This window comes from Aureobasidium melanogenum, assembly GCF_000721775.1.
Source record: "Aureobasidium melanogenum CBS 110374 unplaced genomic scaffold scaffold_10, whole genome shotgun sequence".
Taxonomy (NCBI): Eukaryota; Fungi; Ascomycota; class Dothideomycetes; order Dothideales; family Saccotheciaceae; genus Aureobasidium; species Aureobasidium melanogenum.
In genome coordinates, this window is record NW_024470062.1 from 107,747 (window position 1) to 123,100 (window position 15,354).

Consider the following 15,354-nt stretch of genomic DNA (forward strand, 5'->3'; position numbering starts at 1 on the left):
CAGGAAAGATGTAGAAACCAATCAAGGCCATCAAGGTATGCATGAGTTGAGATAGAACAACACGGCCAACTATTGTAGGCCAAAATACTGCCATGACCTAGTCGGTCTCGCCAAAGAAGCGGCTGGCCTGTTCAAGGTCGGCATCACCAGCAGCAAAGTCCCATCCTACAATGACTCTGTTCTGCGAACAACACACTATGCGCCGGCTGTCAAACTGGAGCTTGAAGACACGATTGCTGTCTTCTCTAACACGATGACGGTTGTGGTGACCGTGATGGTGATGATGATTAGCGGGTGGACCAGCCGGACCGGCGTGGTTCTGTGTTTGTTGTTGCACCTGTTGCTGCATCTGGGGAGCAGAGGCGGATGCTGGCCAAACTGCAGGGGCCGTGACTGAGGCTGAGGCAGCAAACATTGCTGATTGCGCAGCTGTATCCTGTGCGTCTGGACTGTTTTGGGGTGGTTGTGGCGTTACCTGCTGAGGGGCTGCTGCGGGTTGAGTGCGAGGTCTTCGTCTACTTTGAAGAATCTCGTCTTGCCGTAGCCTCCTGCTTGGGACCCACTTACCATCAGAATCCTTCTTCCAAATAATGACAGTCTCGTCATATGAGCCTGACACAATGCGGCTCCAGGCATTGCCACCACCTCCTGGAGGAATCTTCGCACCAACCGCACATACTTCGTTAGGATTGCTCGAACCAGCATTGCGCTGACCGCGAACTCTGTTCTGGTCAGGATTCAAGCCATTCATGCGAGCATCATGAAATCTTTCATCGACAGCACGTGCGTCGGCCTCGAGCTGCTCAGACGACACACTCATGTCACCGAAGCGGGCTTGTACAGTACGAACCAAATTGCTGTGGCCAGGAAGACAGGCGACTTCTGCAGACGTAGCTGCATCAAAGATGCGGACAGTGTTATCGCTGCTGCCGCTTACGATGCGGCGGCCATCATATTGCACACAGGCAATGCCCTTCGTATGGCCTGTAAAAGTCCTCGTGCATGTGCCAGTATTGATGTCCCATGCTTTGATGGTTCGATCCCCTGATGCAGAAACGATCTGACCTTGGTGCATTTGGATTGCGTTCACTGCTGCGCCATGGCCTAGAAGAGTAAGTAAAAGCGAATACTCCTTGATGGGGTTCATAGGATGGCCAATCTCAAGCTGCCGTTTCGCGACTGCCGGAATGATATCGCTGTCCGCAAAGACTTCTCTACGGTTCCAGATTTTGATAGTCTTGTCTTTTGAGCACGTTATTAGCAGGTCGTCATCGAAACGCAGATTTAGTACGGATTCCGTATGTGCATCGTCCATTTTGCGAATCATGCGACCAGTCGAGAACTGCCAGATGACTACGAAAGAGTCGCTTCCGCCTGAGACCACTATATCTTGCTCTGGGCGCTCGTCGAATTGCAAGCATAGTACAGAAGCAATATGAGCTCCAGAAAGTGTCCTGACGCGCCTTTGAGTCTCCAGATCCCAGATTGCAATGGTTTTGTCACGACTACCACTGACTAGCCAGTCGCGCGAGTGCTGTATCGTGTAGACACACTCATCATGAGCTTCTTCAGGATGATCTGGATGTGGCAGCTGAAACGTCGTGTAGCGTCCTTTGTTCCAATTATCCTCCAAACGACGTCGCTGTTTGTACAAGTATAGCCAGTTGACTCGCGGCGAAGCATTGTATGTACCGTAGAGCGACGAAGATAGTTGGGGAAGCGAACCCGAAGAAGGGTCGGCCCCAGGAGCGATGTCAAGGTAGTCAGCTTCTGAAGCAAGGCTCATGGCAGACAGAGAAGCAGCGCCATCTTCTGATTCCTGCAGGACAGCGTCGTCGTCAGCCTCCAAGGTGCTGTGTTGTTCATTCCATCCATCAACCGATTCCTTTGCTCTTTTGATACTACCACTTCGCTCGAGTTCGCCGTCGGGCTTCCTTCTAGGAGGCTTCTGGGTAGTGTTGCGCGAGAGACTCAAGCGGCGTCTGGCTTCTGCAGCTTCACCACTTCTCACTTCTGCAAGGTCTGGCATCCATCCTTCACGGACAAAAAAGGTCCTCCATAGAGTGCTGTCCAAAACACGTTCGCGCCACAGTCGGGAAGCGGTTGAGCATCGCAGGAGGTCAGAGGGTGAGAGGTGAAGGAAGATCTGGGAGGTAATTTCGGGTGGCAGGAAGACTACTGGGTCAAGATGAAGGAGTGGGTTGAGGCGCTCTACTATGGATGCGATGGACGAAGTGCGCAGCGAGCGAAGAGCTGCATATGCGGTGTCTGGTCAATGTCAGACACACGATTTGGAGACAGAAGTAGAAAGTTATGCAAAATACCATATCGCTCCGAGTCTGGTAATAATCGCAGCAGAGAGGTTATGAAGGCAGATCTCTGGGCCGGAGGCAGGCTCAGTACGCCCGAAAGCATCGACTCGGGCGAGGGTGTGGATGACTTTGAAACATGACCGTCGACGGGATCAATGTGCATGGTAGAATCGCTGTCGGACAGACTCCTCGTCTCCTCGGAGCCTCCTGAATAGCCCTCGTCGACCTTCATCTCTTCCTGAGCCATGTCAGGCGTCTGCTCGCACGAGTGTTTTGGTGGATTAGGCAAGACAGATTTGGTAAACAAGAACGGGCTAAATGTCGGGACGGAAGTCGCGATCGGGCTCTCGAGCGGCGCTTCACTGAGTGTGTCAGAGAGTTGGCATCAAGACTTGCTTGCGGACTCAGACCCCGTGGGCGGCCACTCAACAAAGTTTGCTTCAACAAGGACTTTGGCTGCTGACAAGAGTCAGTTTCCTGGGCGGGCGGGACGGACGATCGTCAATCTTCACTGCTTTGGCAAGAAAAGCGAGGAGAACAAGGTGGCCCTCGCGTGATCGTCACAACAGCCTCCAGGACTCTTTGACCATGCGGCTGCTAGGTAGGTATGCTTTCAAGGCGGTCAAGAGCAAAAACAGTCACGGAATCACAGAGTCACGCAGAAGGATGCTGGACAAGTCAAATACTGTCGAGGCAGAACCGGAAGCGTCGCAGTGCAGACGGCGTGTCTTGTATCAGAGGCGGGAGCGGGCATGTGCCTGGTCGGAGGGTAAAATGTGGAAGGAGCCCAAGCGTGTTTCACAAAGGAAAGAGCCGGGGGCTTCAGAAAGAGCAGGGTCCTTTGAGAAGGGCCGCCCGCCGTGGTCTCTGTTCCTTGTGTGAGCCTGTGTCCGTCCGTCTTTCATTGTTCACTTTCCAGTTCCAAGTCGTCGTCGTCGCCGCTGTAGTTGTGAAGAGTTTTGCAGCCCAAACCACCGGGAAAGAGTCGTGGCCCCGCCGCCGCTAGAATCGTAGACGCTCCCTCACTTATCAAGAAGACATATACAAAGCCACGGCCAGAAAGTGGCTTCCACACGGGCCCCACCGCCGCAACCACTCAGTCTCCTTGCCCAACTTTCGTCCAGCGAGGGAAGGACCGTCACCTGAGGAAGAGACGAGTTCCTTCACACATGCTTCGGTAGATCTCTGCATCTGCATCGCGCCTTCGCACCTTCCGACCGCGCACGGCACGCGCTCGTCACCGAAAACGACCTCTCTGCTGGCATCGCCCTCTATCCTGAATCTATCCTCGACACATACGCCCACGTGTGCCTGCCGTTATATACCACGGCTGCGCGCGCCTTCGGCATCCGACTCCAATCATGCAGGTTGCCTCTCATGCTTCCATGGCCCGAACACATACCGCGCCGGTCTACACCAAAATGCCCTCCGCAACATCCCCGCTGGTCCAGTCCCAGAACCACACCAACTCCTCGCATTCCATCCACTCGGTTCTGTCAAGGAACTCGGACACAACTCAAGGCACATCTACATCCACGCTGTTCCCCGTCCCACCTACGCCTTCGCTCTCGCCTGCTCCTTCCACAGTCCAAGGAAATGTCGAGCCAACCGGGAATGTCATGAATAAGGTCGCCGACAAGGATGCCTCATTATTCCAGATGTGTATCACTTTGCGTCAACGCCTATTAGCTGTTCCTGGCTTCGACGAGTACTTCCTGGAGACAGAACAACAACACGAAGATCTCGACGTCGTCCAGCTTCTTTGGAAGACCTTTCAGCTTGGCCACCCGCTGGTCTCTCTATACAATATCCTGCGGCCCGACCAGCCTGTTGAGATCGATGTGTCCAAGATCAGCGCTGCCAAACAAGGCAAGGCCCTCACTTCCAGTTTCTTGCGTGGCTGCATCAACGGACTCAACTTTTCTGTGGAGGACTGTTTCATTCTCTACGATCTCTACCAGGACGATATTGGTGGCTTTGTCAAGGTAATTTGTCTCTCTTTGCACTCACATCGCTTTCTCTAACTTGTTCAGGTCGTGAGGATGGTTTCAAGACTGCTTGACATTATGGTGCAACAAAATATCATCGAGGATCTTCGCCCGGATCAGATCGCTGCCCATTCCGGCAAACGCAGCCAGCGACAACATATTGTTGAAGAATTGGTTACTACCGAAAGAACTTACGTCCAACATCTTGAACTTCTGCAAGCTTTCAAGCAGCTCTGCGAAAGCAAAGGAGTCGTTTCTGGTGATGTGAGCCATCAGATCTTCCACAACCTTGACGCACTACTCAATTTCCAACGCCGATTCCTGATCAAAGTGGAACAAACGAACGCTATACCAGAAGACGAACAAAATTGGGGAAAGATCTTTGTCCAAGCAAACGAAGGGTTCATGGTGTATGAGCCTTATATTGCCAACCAGAAACTTTGTGAAGAGGTTGTCATGAAAGAGTTTGCTAAGCTCAAGGAAGCCGGTGGTACCATCGACATGCGTCAACTTGTCGAGTCTCCTCCAACTCTATACGGGTTCCTGATGAAACCTTTCCAAAGATTGTCCAAGTACCCGTTGTTGCTGGACTCTTTGTATCACAAGGGAGACTATAACGAGGATATCAAGGCCGATCTGTTCAAGGGCAAGGAGTGCGCGACAACTGTTCTGACACGCACAAACACCGCCATCGAGAACGAAGACAAGCTGGAAGCACTGGAAGATCTCAAGAGCCGTGTCGAAGACTGGAAGGGTCACCGCGTCACAGGCTTCGGTAGTCTTCTTCTCTTCGGCAGTTACACGGTGATCAAGAGCGACAGTGCACCAGGAAAGGACCAGGAACGCGAGTACCACGTCTACTTCTTTGAGTCGATTTTGCTTTGCTGCAAGGACATTGATCGTAACAAACCGAAGAACAAAATGTCAACCCGTTCGTTGGTCGACAAGAAGGGCAGACCGAAGATGCAGCTCAAAGGCCGCATCTTCATGCAGAATGTCACAGATGTGGTCAAGGCATCAAAGCCTGGCTCATACACCTGCCAGATCTTCTGGAAGGGCGATCCGGGTATCGAAAATTTTGTCGTCCGATTCCCTACTGAAGATACCATGAGCAAATGGTACTCAAAGTTGCTGGAGCAAAAGGCCGTCTGCAACGATCTCGCAAGACGTAGCGACAGCACCACTGCTTCTCACAGGCCTTCTGTTGGTACTTCGGCCACTGACTTCACTTACATCCAACAAAACCAAGAAGGTCTTGTGAACCCTTACCAGGAGGCCGATGAGGAGGATGAAGAGGGCACTGTTGTGCCACAATCTCCATTCCCTCCATACGCTCCACACTCTTCGTTTGAATCTTCTACTCTGAGCAGCAGGAATGCCTCAACAACAAGTCTCCGCTCGAGATCTACGACTGGCGAGAGCGGTCCTCCCTTAAACCTAGGGGGACGTATGCCTCCACCACGACTTCCTGGTGGCGCAGCTGGTGGCTACCCCTCGCTGAGTCTCAGAACTCAGCAACTGCCCTATGCACAATCACCATCGATGGAGAAGGACTCGTACTTCTCACCTGTTGAGACGCCGCTTCCCTCTCAGAGGACCAGTGGTTCATCAGGCATGTCTTACTTCCCAAACCAATTCCACGACAATCAAACGCGCTATACCGCTCCAGCCATGAGCCGTACTGCTTCACGCGAGAATAGCGTCGCTTCAGCAAGTTACGCTGCCACTCAGCGTACCTCTGGACCTAGACCTGGGTTGGTCGGCATGCACAGTACTCAACAGATCCCACCTTCAAGAAACAGATCTGCAAGCAGTCCGGATATCAACCACGTCCAGCGCAGAGCTGCAAATGGATCGAGGCCGCCAGTGCCTGATGTGCCTGTTCCGCCCTTCCCTGCTCAGTATTCTGTGAGCGGCTCAGTGCCCAGGAGTCAAAGCAATTCTCCTAGTCTGGCTCATGCTCCTGTGCAATCGCCACATCAGCGCGAACGGTCATCAACCCGGTCAAATGTCGACGTACCGTATGGTCATGATGGTCCGCCAGCTTTGAGAGTAAATCCAGGCTTGGCTTATGTTGGATCATCTCGTACCAACACACCTGCCCCCGGACCCGCCAGTGGCTATGATTCTCCTATATCTCCTCCCCTGTCCTCCAGCTCCGACTTTGGTCTGTCACAGCTCAAAATCAAAGTGCATGCCTCGAGTACTGTCTTGACCCTTGTCGTACCTTTGAACATCTCATACCATTCTCTTAGAGATCGCATCGACGCCAAGTTGTCCCGCAGTACCAACATCAGCCTGAGCGATCGCACGCCAAATCAAGTCAAGCTGAAGTACCTTGACGAGGATGACTACGTCAGCATTCAGAGCGATGAGGACGTGCAGTCAGCTTTCGAAACTTGGCGCGAACAGCGAGGCGAGAACGTTGGCGGTATGGGAGAGATCGAGCTCTTCTGCCAATAATCAAACATTTATCAACTCATCAAATAGCAACGCCGCATTTCTGGTGTTACAAGGGCACATCGGCGTTCTTTACCTTTGGGTGTACCAAGGAGTTTGGTGCACTGCTCAGGCTTATTATTTCTCGCATCTACTTTCTATACCTTTGCTGTTTTTCTTTCTCCGTTCCTCAACCTCATCCCGCAACAATGGAGAGGCTGTTGGACGCGAGACTATGATGGCTTTATGACCGGGATGACCTCATTTTCCACTCTTTTTTCTTATATTTGAAGGTTAGCATGGGCCAGAGATGATATAGCAATGGCGTGTTGTTCTTTCTATCTTTGCTGTTATCTACCTTTTAGTCTCTGTTTTCTTCGTTGCTTTTATTTCCATCGTATCATGGTTATGCAGGGTCGTACAGTAGCAGATCTAGCTGCGCATTGCATTTGTTTTTCACTGATTTCTAAACGAATGGTATACCATCTCTTTCCCAAACAACAAATTTGAGGCCATTCCAAAATCTTTCTGTTGATGGCTCCTTGGCTCTTTGTCGCTCTCAGAAGGTGCCCTTGGTGTCATTGACCCTGAACGCGATTTCTCAAAGCCGAGGTACGATGACGATGCATGTGCCTTCCATCTCTCCCTTGTGCAGCAGCCACCACTTTGACATTTCTTTCATATATTTCTGACAAAATCGGTTTCATTGAAGCAATGGGATACAAGAGTGGAAAATTGTTCGAGGTCCCTATTGGCAGCAATGGCAAGGTCGTTGTCACCAAGCTGGCGGAGAGAGTCTATATGATCATGTGGAACTCTGCACCGGACAATCGGCTCACCACTGTAAGTACATCCGTTTTATCTCAAAAAACTTATTGTATCACTACTGATGCGTATAGTCCTTCTGCAATGCTGTGCACACTGCGCTGGACATTCTGGCACTCAAGTATCCTCATGGCGTGGTGATTACCACGTCTGGCATCAGCAAGTTCTATAGCAATGGACTGGATCTTGAGCATTACAATTCGACTCCGACGTTTGTCAAGGACTCGCTCTTTGCGCTTTGGAAGAAATTGTTGATGTAAGTTCCGATGCTTGATTCCCATGCAATTCAGTCTGCTGCCTGGATTTTGGTGGGATGTTCTGAAACTATAAACAATTCACAACGACACGGCCAAGAGACACCCTATCGCTTGACCACACCTCGGACAGAACCAGAAGAGGATGGCTACGCCAGCTTCCGAAGACACTCGAAGTGTTAGTTCCGCAGTTGTGGTCGTTCTTGCCATTTTCTGCCTTGCAAATGGTGTCACCCTGGCCATAAACTCAAGTGCTAACGATATATGCAAACAGCTACCCAATGCCCACCATCGCCCTTATCAACGGTCACAGTTTCGCTGGCGGCTTGATGACAGCCATGATGCACGACTACAGAATCATGAACCCCCACCGCGGTTACGTCTGCCTCAACGAAGTCGACATCGGTGTCGTGCTCAAAGCAGCCATGTCCTCCGTCTTCCGCCAAAAGTGCTCGCCCCAGACATACCGCACCTTGGTGCTTGAGGGCAAACGATTCAAAGCCTTGGAAGCTCTGGAGGCAGGTATCATTGACGGTGTGGGTGGTCTGGATGAGGTTGTCAAGTTTGTGGAGGAATTGGGTCTGGTGAGCAAGACGGACAAAGGCATCTATGGCGCGTTGAAGAAGGAGATGTACAGGGAGACTGTAGCATTCTTGGATGCCCCTGATGACGAGCCCGAGTACAAGGAAAGGGTTAAGAAGCAAGATGAAGAGTTGAAGAAAAAGGCCGAGCAGAGAGTCAAGGATTGGGAGGCCGCTAAGGCCAAGCTGTAGACATATTGCGATATTTATACGCTGCTACGTTGAAATCCACTGGGTCACGCAGGAGAGTAGAGGCAAATCGACAAAGTATGTACATTAACATTAAAAATGAGTATTGGAGTACCCGAAACAGAAAGCCTTCCCATTATACACATTATGTTTTCGATATGCAGTGATATAGGCTTCTCCTCATGCGATCTAGTAAGATCGACTCTCTTGCTCCATCCGAGATGACGCAGAGACAAGACGAGGCAGCATGATTTAGCCCTCTCCCAAACCCAACAATACCAAAAGCGCGACGTTCATAACGACAATGACAAGCCAGATGAGGACCGCAATAATAGCAGTGAACCAGTGGTTGCGCATACTGATGAGGTCGCCGTTGCTCGCAGACATGGTCATGTATCTCTCACGACAGGTAAAGTAGATCAGAGGTGCACTGACAAAAGGCAGAATAACACTCAGAGCAACCTGCGAGCCATCAAGCGCGGCGGAGAGCCCCTCTGCACCCACGGCACCAGCGATGATGATGGAAGGTGTGATGGAGATGGAACGTGTCATCAAGCGGCGTACCCAGGGCTTGACTGACCATGTCAACTGCCCCTCGCAGATCATCTGACCTGCGATCGTACAGACGATACCAGCTGAGATACCAGAAAGAAGTAGAGCAAGAGCGAAAATCGTTCCTGCTACGGGAGCGAGTTGATGAGCCAACAGCTTGTGGATGCCAAACAGATCAGCAGTAGCGGCATCGGTGTTGTAAAGCGAAGCTCCTGCGACGATAAGAATGGCGCTGTTGACGAACAAGGCGAAGATGAAGAGAGATGTTGACAGCTCGACGATGGAATATTTCATGCAAGATTTGACAGCAGCCACACTGGGACGGTACTTAGCCGGGCCACTATCATCGTCGTCATCGGAGGGTGCCGGGATATTGTTGTGTTGCATATCATATTCCTTGAGGCGAGGCTGTACAATTCCCGAGCCTAGATAGAGCGAGTGAGGCATGACAGTTGCACCCAGAATACCACATGACTGGTACAGGCTAGATAATATTAGCGGACCATTATCTGACGCGGGTTTAGATCCTGCACATACCCTTGGGATTTGACTATAGCTGAAGATGGAAGATAGCCACGGAAGACATCACCAACCGACGTGTTGGTAATCAAGGAAAGCTGGTAGCAAAAGCATACCACAACACCAAGTACCAACAAAGCAACGAAGCCTTCAAAGATTCTCACGCCTCGCACAGTGCCATTCGGTTTGTAGAATAATAGAATCACAAGGACGTCCGCAATGGATATGGCACAGCCAGCTACCAAAGGGATATGGAAAAGAAGATTCAGAGCAATAGCAGTACCGATCACTTCTGCAATATCCGTGCAGATAATGGCTGCCTCTCCGAAAAGGTAAAGAATCCAGTTCAGCCATCGAGGACAGTGAGCTCTGATCATCTCTGCCAGATTCATGCCGGTGACTGAGCCCAACTTGACGCACAAGCATTGCAGGTAGACTGCAAAAAGGTTGGACATGAAGACTATGAAAAGAAGCTTAAACCGGAAAGAAGCGCCAGCTGCAACATCAGTAGAATAGTTTCCAGGATCGATATAAGCAACCGACACCATGACGCCTGGACCGACGAATTTCGCATATTTGGCCAGAACGTCCTTGATGCGTTTGCCGAGATGCCTGCCATCAGACACAGGCATCTCGTTGGAACGCAATGTCGACGAAGACGACAAGCGTTCCATTTGTTGGCCACTAGGGCCAGGGTACGGGTCTTCCGTGACCCGAGGCAGGCTCTTGCCTTTCTCATTCATATCGGTGAGTTCGTACGGCTCTGGATGGATGCGATTTAAGTCGTCATCATCTATCCTCCGGTCACGGTTTTGTCGAGAATTGACAATGCCATTCAAGTCATTTCTCGTGGTCATGTCTCCAGCCAGCGCAGGTGGATTCTGATTCCATTCCGGGTGGTCCCAGCCGTCATCTTCGTGTGATGGTCGATTCATTGTGCTTGTTCTAGTGTCGCGTGTCCTTGATCAGAAGCGGAAATCCTGGTATATGCAATTGGAAACTTGAGAGTAACAGCAGTGATGACTGTGGTGAGCTGGGTGAGAGGGCAGAAAAGCTGCTTATGGCTTTTGCGACATGAAGAGAGTCAAGTCGTCGTCTTCTAAAGTCTCTCGACCTCGGCCATCATGGTAGGCAAATCGTGAAGTCACACGGAAGGAGCCGGAGCAGCGACTTGACCTAGACAATCTGCTATGAAGCACAGCTCGTTCTGGGGAAACAGCCAGTGTCCCCTAAGAATAATTGGGAATATGACTCAAACTGACAGTGACATAGCGTCAGCTCTGACCCCTAGACATCGCGATCTGGATCGTTGTGTCGTGTACCCGCGTTTTCCCGGATTCATGCCCTGGTTCTCAGTCCTCATGATCGAAAATTTGCTCTAAAGACAGGAAAACGGTTCGTCATCATTGCGAGTTTGCGACCCTTGTGAGGGGTCGACTCATTTCATGGTTTAGAGCTGCCATTTGTCCCTGGAAGAAGGGAGTGAAGAGATGGTGGTCAATTTCTTGTTCTTGGCTGCTTGCGCAAGCACTCTTCTCCTGCGACGCTTGAATCAAGACCGAGGGGATCTCTGGCCAAACTTTTGTTTAGCAATGACCAAATTGATTCGTTGTGATCATATTCGAGTACAATAAGATCAATTTTATCACATGCGACACAAATCCTGATACCTTCCGCTGCACAGGAAAGGCTATCATTATTGTAACACCAGCCTCAGCGCCTGCTGAGACTCTGCTTCTTCGAATGATCATGCAGAATGCAGTGTTTCGATATAAGCGTCCTGCTCAACTTACCAACTTCGTGTGTGAGTAAGCTTCATCTGAGATCGATCATCTGTAGATGGAGCATGGCAAAGCAGAGCGGGTACTTTCAGGGTGAACATGTCTTCGCTTGCCGCTCTCCTGAAATCTAGCGGCCGAGGACGCTGCCAAATCACCTCCTGTGTATGTGGTGCGAACCCCTTCGCAGACAATTATAGGAGTAGACTCTCAGCCATGCTCCCCACAAGAACATCGTAGGTGCAGGAGAAGGCGCCTGGTGGAGCATGCCGTTGCGACCCAGAGTGACTCAGCCTGGATTGAACATTCCACAAGTTGCCAGCGTGAGGGAACAGCTCGAAAGCGTCACGACTCACCAGTTATGGGCATTTTACTGCCAAGAATATCATATCGCACGTTGAGATAATTGCGATAGGTGGCCGGGCTCCCAGCCACGATACCCTCCACACCGAAAACAGTAATTGAAGCCAATTGTGGATATCAATGATGTCTTTGCAAAGTCAGGACGAGTGCGGCCTCGCCCTCTACTGCGAATGTGACTTGTGAAGAGACACAGTTCTGTAGGGCTCGGCAGTCTGCCGGGCGGCTGCAAAGGGGAAAGTGCACCCCACCGACGGCGCCTACCCTATTGGTTTCTCTTCTTTCTCTCTACCAACAAGGCCTTCGGGCGGCAGACGTTACGAGCCAGCATCTTGAAACGGAAATGCATCTTTGGTGCTTCTTGTAGTTTGTCTGAGACAGCGTATGGCTGTATGGGCCTGGAAACTTGCTGTATGGGTAGGAGCCAGCACGTCGCGATGCCTGTTGGAGCGGACTATGTTTTACATGCCAGAGCGCGTTCGTACACGCCCACCTCACATACAACCGCCTGCATTCTCAAACCTGCTGCCAAAAACGGCCTCGTGTCCATGGCCATGCTTACCTTGCGTTGCCGCGTACATTTTCAGGAGGAAATAAGTATCTGCCTCGCTGCCGGTGGTCACAATGGCCCATCTTCTCATTTCAGTCGCCCAATACAACCAACGGCGTGCTAGCCAGCCCTTGAACACTCACTTCCCTTTCCCCCTTCGTCACGCACGTTTGCACGTTTGAATCCAACGTCTACACGCTGTCTTACTTTTCTTGGTGCTTCTCGATCGGACCAGCAACAACGCGGCTCGACTACAACGTTAACTCCTACTTGCCCCCGTTTTCCCTAACGGTCCTGCCTCAATTCGACCTGTCCGCTGGCCGGAAGTCTTAATTGCCTGCTGCTGAGAGCTATACATAAAGAAAAACGCCCGTCCTACGACTTCGATTCCTTTCTCATACCATCTTTCTGCATCTTCAATCTAATAATACTCTATTCTTTGAGTTTCATCGAACAATACCGATCACTTATTCGACCATTCTCCGGCAGCAACTCGAATAAGCTTCATCACTCGAATTGTCATTTTTTGCTATTTTGCTATTGTCGACCTCAGCATTGTCCAACCCATTCTGGTCCAATCTATTGTCAGAGGATTGATATTTGCGAATATCATCGACTCGCACACTCTCTTGTTTGATCTTTGTCATTTCCTTCAGATCCTTTCAACCTCGTCCTATCTATCATCATGTCACACAACATGGCAACTCCTGAGCAGAATGCCGAAGCTCTCAACCACTTCATCTACCTACCTGTCTCCAAGGACATGGTATCTTACTTGGCACTCAAGGCTTCTCAGGTCATCCGTTGTGACAACACTCCCATCCACAACAAGGACCTTCCTCCCACACCACCAATCACCCCTACTGAGCAAGGCTTCAACTTGTCTCAGGAGCCTCCTCTTCCTTCTGTCGAGCAGTTCATTCAGTCTCTCGTCGACAGATCCTCCGTCCAGGTTCCTACTCTTATGACTACCCTCGTCTACCTCGGTCGTCTGCAACAACGTCTTCCTCCTGTCGCCAAGGGTATGCGCTGCACAACCCACCGCATCTTCCTTGCCGCTCTCATCCTGGCTGCCAAGTCTCTCAACGACTCGTCTCCTAAGAACAAGCACTGGGCTCGTTACACTGCTGTCAAGGGTTACGAAGGCTTCGGCTTCAACCTCGTTGAGGTTAACCTCATGGAGAAGCAACTTCTCAACCTTCTCAACTGGGACCTGATTGTCCGTGAGGACGACCTTTACTTCCACCTCGAGCCTTTCCTTGCTCCCATCAGACTATGGCAGGCTCGTCAAGCCGAGAAGGCCAAGCGTGCTCAGCTCCGCGAGGAGATGCTGCAACAGCAACGCCACCTCTCCATCACTGCCGAGCACATGCAAAGAACCTCTCGCACCGATCTCCGTCAAAACCTCTGCGACACACCTATGAGCCTTGCAAGCTCTCGCAGATCGTCCCGCATGCCATCTCTCTCGCCTCCTAGCCGCGCTCACTCTGTCGTCTCTGCTGCCTCTTCTGTCGCCTCTCCCAGTTCCATCGTCTCATCGATGGACGCAACATACGAAGATGTGCCTGTTAGAATTCAGAGATACAACAGCGACTGCCCTTCGATGGTTGAGATCCAACAGCCCAAGCTCTCTCTTGACCACTACGAGCAACCCTCGGCTAAGAAGATCAGATCAAACAACATCTTCTCGAGGTTCCTTTCCACTGCTCATTAGAGATTTGCTGGTTCGCTAGCGGGAGATCTTCTGACAAGCTTTGCGGGTTCGAGGCATTGTCAATTCTTTTTCAGTTTTCATTTCTTGTGCAGGATACCATTCGACATCGCATTGCAAAGGCGTCTCTGGGAAGACAGCAGTGCATTTTTTGGGAGCAGTGAAGCAGCATCAAAGCAAGCATCATTGAACAGCAAGAGAAGCTGTTCGGCACGACCTTACGACATTGGTGCATACAATAGATAGTACTTAGGTAGCACACAAACTAATTAATCGACTCGCAATAGAGCTCGCATTCTACAAAACAATCTTGTGCATCTCTCAATCTCTTTTCCAAATGATCATCAGGTACACATGCAGGGGTTGGTTGGCTGATAGTTTACCTAGGTGGCTGGCTGGATCCCTCCAGGGGAACAGGGCAAACGGTTTTATAGACCGGTTCACTACAAAGCGTATCACGCAACTGCCATGATTGGGAAATTGTCACAATATATGAACCACAACAACGATATGTACCGAGACAGGGTTAACATTGCAAATGTCCTCCTGATCCAGAGATCCAGAAGCGAGAGATGGAAAAAAAAGATTTGATACGATATATTGGTGGATGCGTTTCTTGAAGAGCCTCAATTCGGCCGAGGCTGGTCGTTGCCGACTCGACTCGCTTCCTGCAGATCCGGTATTTTGAACAAATAGTACCTGTTGATCTCCTTCAGCTGATACAACGGAGATGTGCACACAGAGACACGCAGCAGGTGAAGGATTTCCTCGCCAACGATGTTGCGGGCTCGCCGTCTCGGTGCTGCCCGCGTAACAATCGGTTGCGACGTTTTAGAGTTTACGTGACAGAACAACGATTAGATACATGGTAGATAGCAGAGCTGAGCGTGAACGAGAGCTGAAAGGCACGGCACAGAACTACATTCCACATGTTGCTGCAGCCACTCGTACTCCCCTTGTGAGATGTCTAGATTCTACCACGAGTTCCAGACGACGAACAAGCCCGGAAGAATGAGAATGCAAGGGCTTGGCAAGACCTTGCATTGGAATGACTTTGCTTTTTGAGCTTCGCAACTCAGGTGGGAAATGTGAGCAATGTTTTTTTCGCCACGACAAATTCGCCCGTCGAGAAACAGAACACTCGGAACGCAACAACCGAGACTTAGCATCATTCCTTCGAATGAATAATGCTTTCTGAGAGTGTCGCTTGAAAGAACATACGTCCTATCGCCGGCAAATAAACACCCAAGTGTATCGAAAGAGACCGTGCTCACTCTTTGAACAAATAATTCTCGA

General features: G+C 50.7%; 5 protein-coding genes across 5 annotated transcripts; 3 read left to right on the forward strand and 2 right to left on the reverse strand.

Moving 5' to 3' along the window:
* Window positions 1-97: 97 nt before the first annotated feature.
* On the reverse strand, window positions 98-2,559 carry M437DRAFT_75232 (WD40 repeat-like protein; the record flags this gene model as incomplete). Its single annotated transcript, XM_041026378.1, has 3 exons — window positions 98-489; window positions 520-2,268; window positions 2,325-2,559. 3 exons carry the CDS (start codon window positions 2,557-2,559, stop codon window positions 98-100), a joined length of 2,376 nt encoding a protein of 791 aa, XP_040879711.1.
* Window positions 2,560-3,733: 1,174 nt separating this feature from the next.
* Window positions 3,734-6,763, forward strand: M437DRAFT_48723 (uncharacterized protein; the record flags this gene model as incomplete). The annotated part of the gene is made up of 2 exons (XM_041021714.1): window positions 3,734-4,297; window positions 4,346-6,763. The coding sequence occupies 2 exons, from the start codon at window positions 3,734-3,736 to the stop codon at window positions 6,761-6,763; spliced, it is 2,982 nt and encodes a 993-aa protein (XP_040879712.1).
* Window positions 6,764-7,453: 690 nt separating this feature from the next.
* Window positions 7,454-8,591, forward strand: M437DRAFT_75234 (putative carnitinyl-CoA dehydratase; the record flags this gene model as incomplete). Its single annotated transcript, XM_041026379.1, has 3 exons — window positions 7,454-7,582; window positions 7,639-7,820; window positions 8,093-8,591. 3 exons carry the CDS (start codon window positions 7,454-7,456, stop codon window positions 8,589-8,591), a joined length of 810 nt encoding a protein of 269 aa, XP_040879713.1.
* Window positions 8,592-8,846: 255 nt separating this feature from the next.
* On the reverse strand, window positions 8,847-10,594 carry M437DRAFT_17186 (natural resistance-associated macrophage protein; the record flags this gene model as incomplete). Its single annotated transcript, XM_041018893.1, has 2 exons — window positions 8,847-9,624; window positions 9,678-10,594. Coding segments are annotated over 2 exons (1,695 nt in total), but the record flags the coding sequence as incomplete, so codon positions are not given.
* A 2,477-nt stretch (window positions 10,595-13,071) lies between these two features.
* Window positions 13,072-13,620, forward strand: M437DRAFT_9928 (uncharacterized protein; the record flags this gene model as incomplete). The annotated part of the gene is made up of 1 exon (XM_041029120.1): window positions 13,072-13,620. A coding segment is annotated over one exon (549 nt), but the record flags the coding sequence as incomplete, so codon positions are not given.
* Window positions 13,621-15,354: the final 1,734 nt, after the last annotated feature.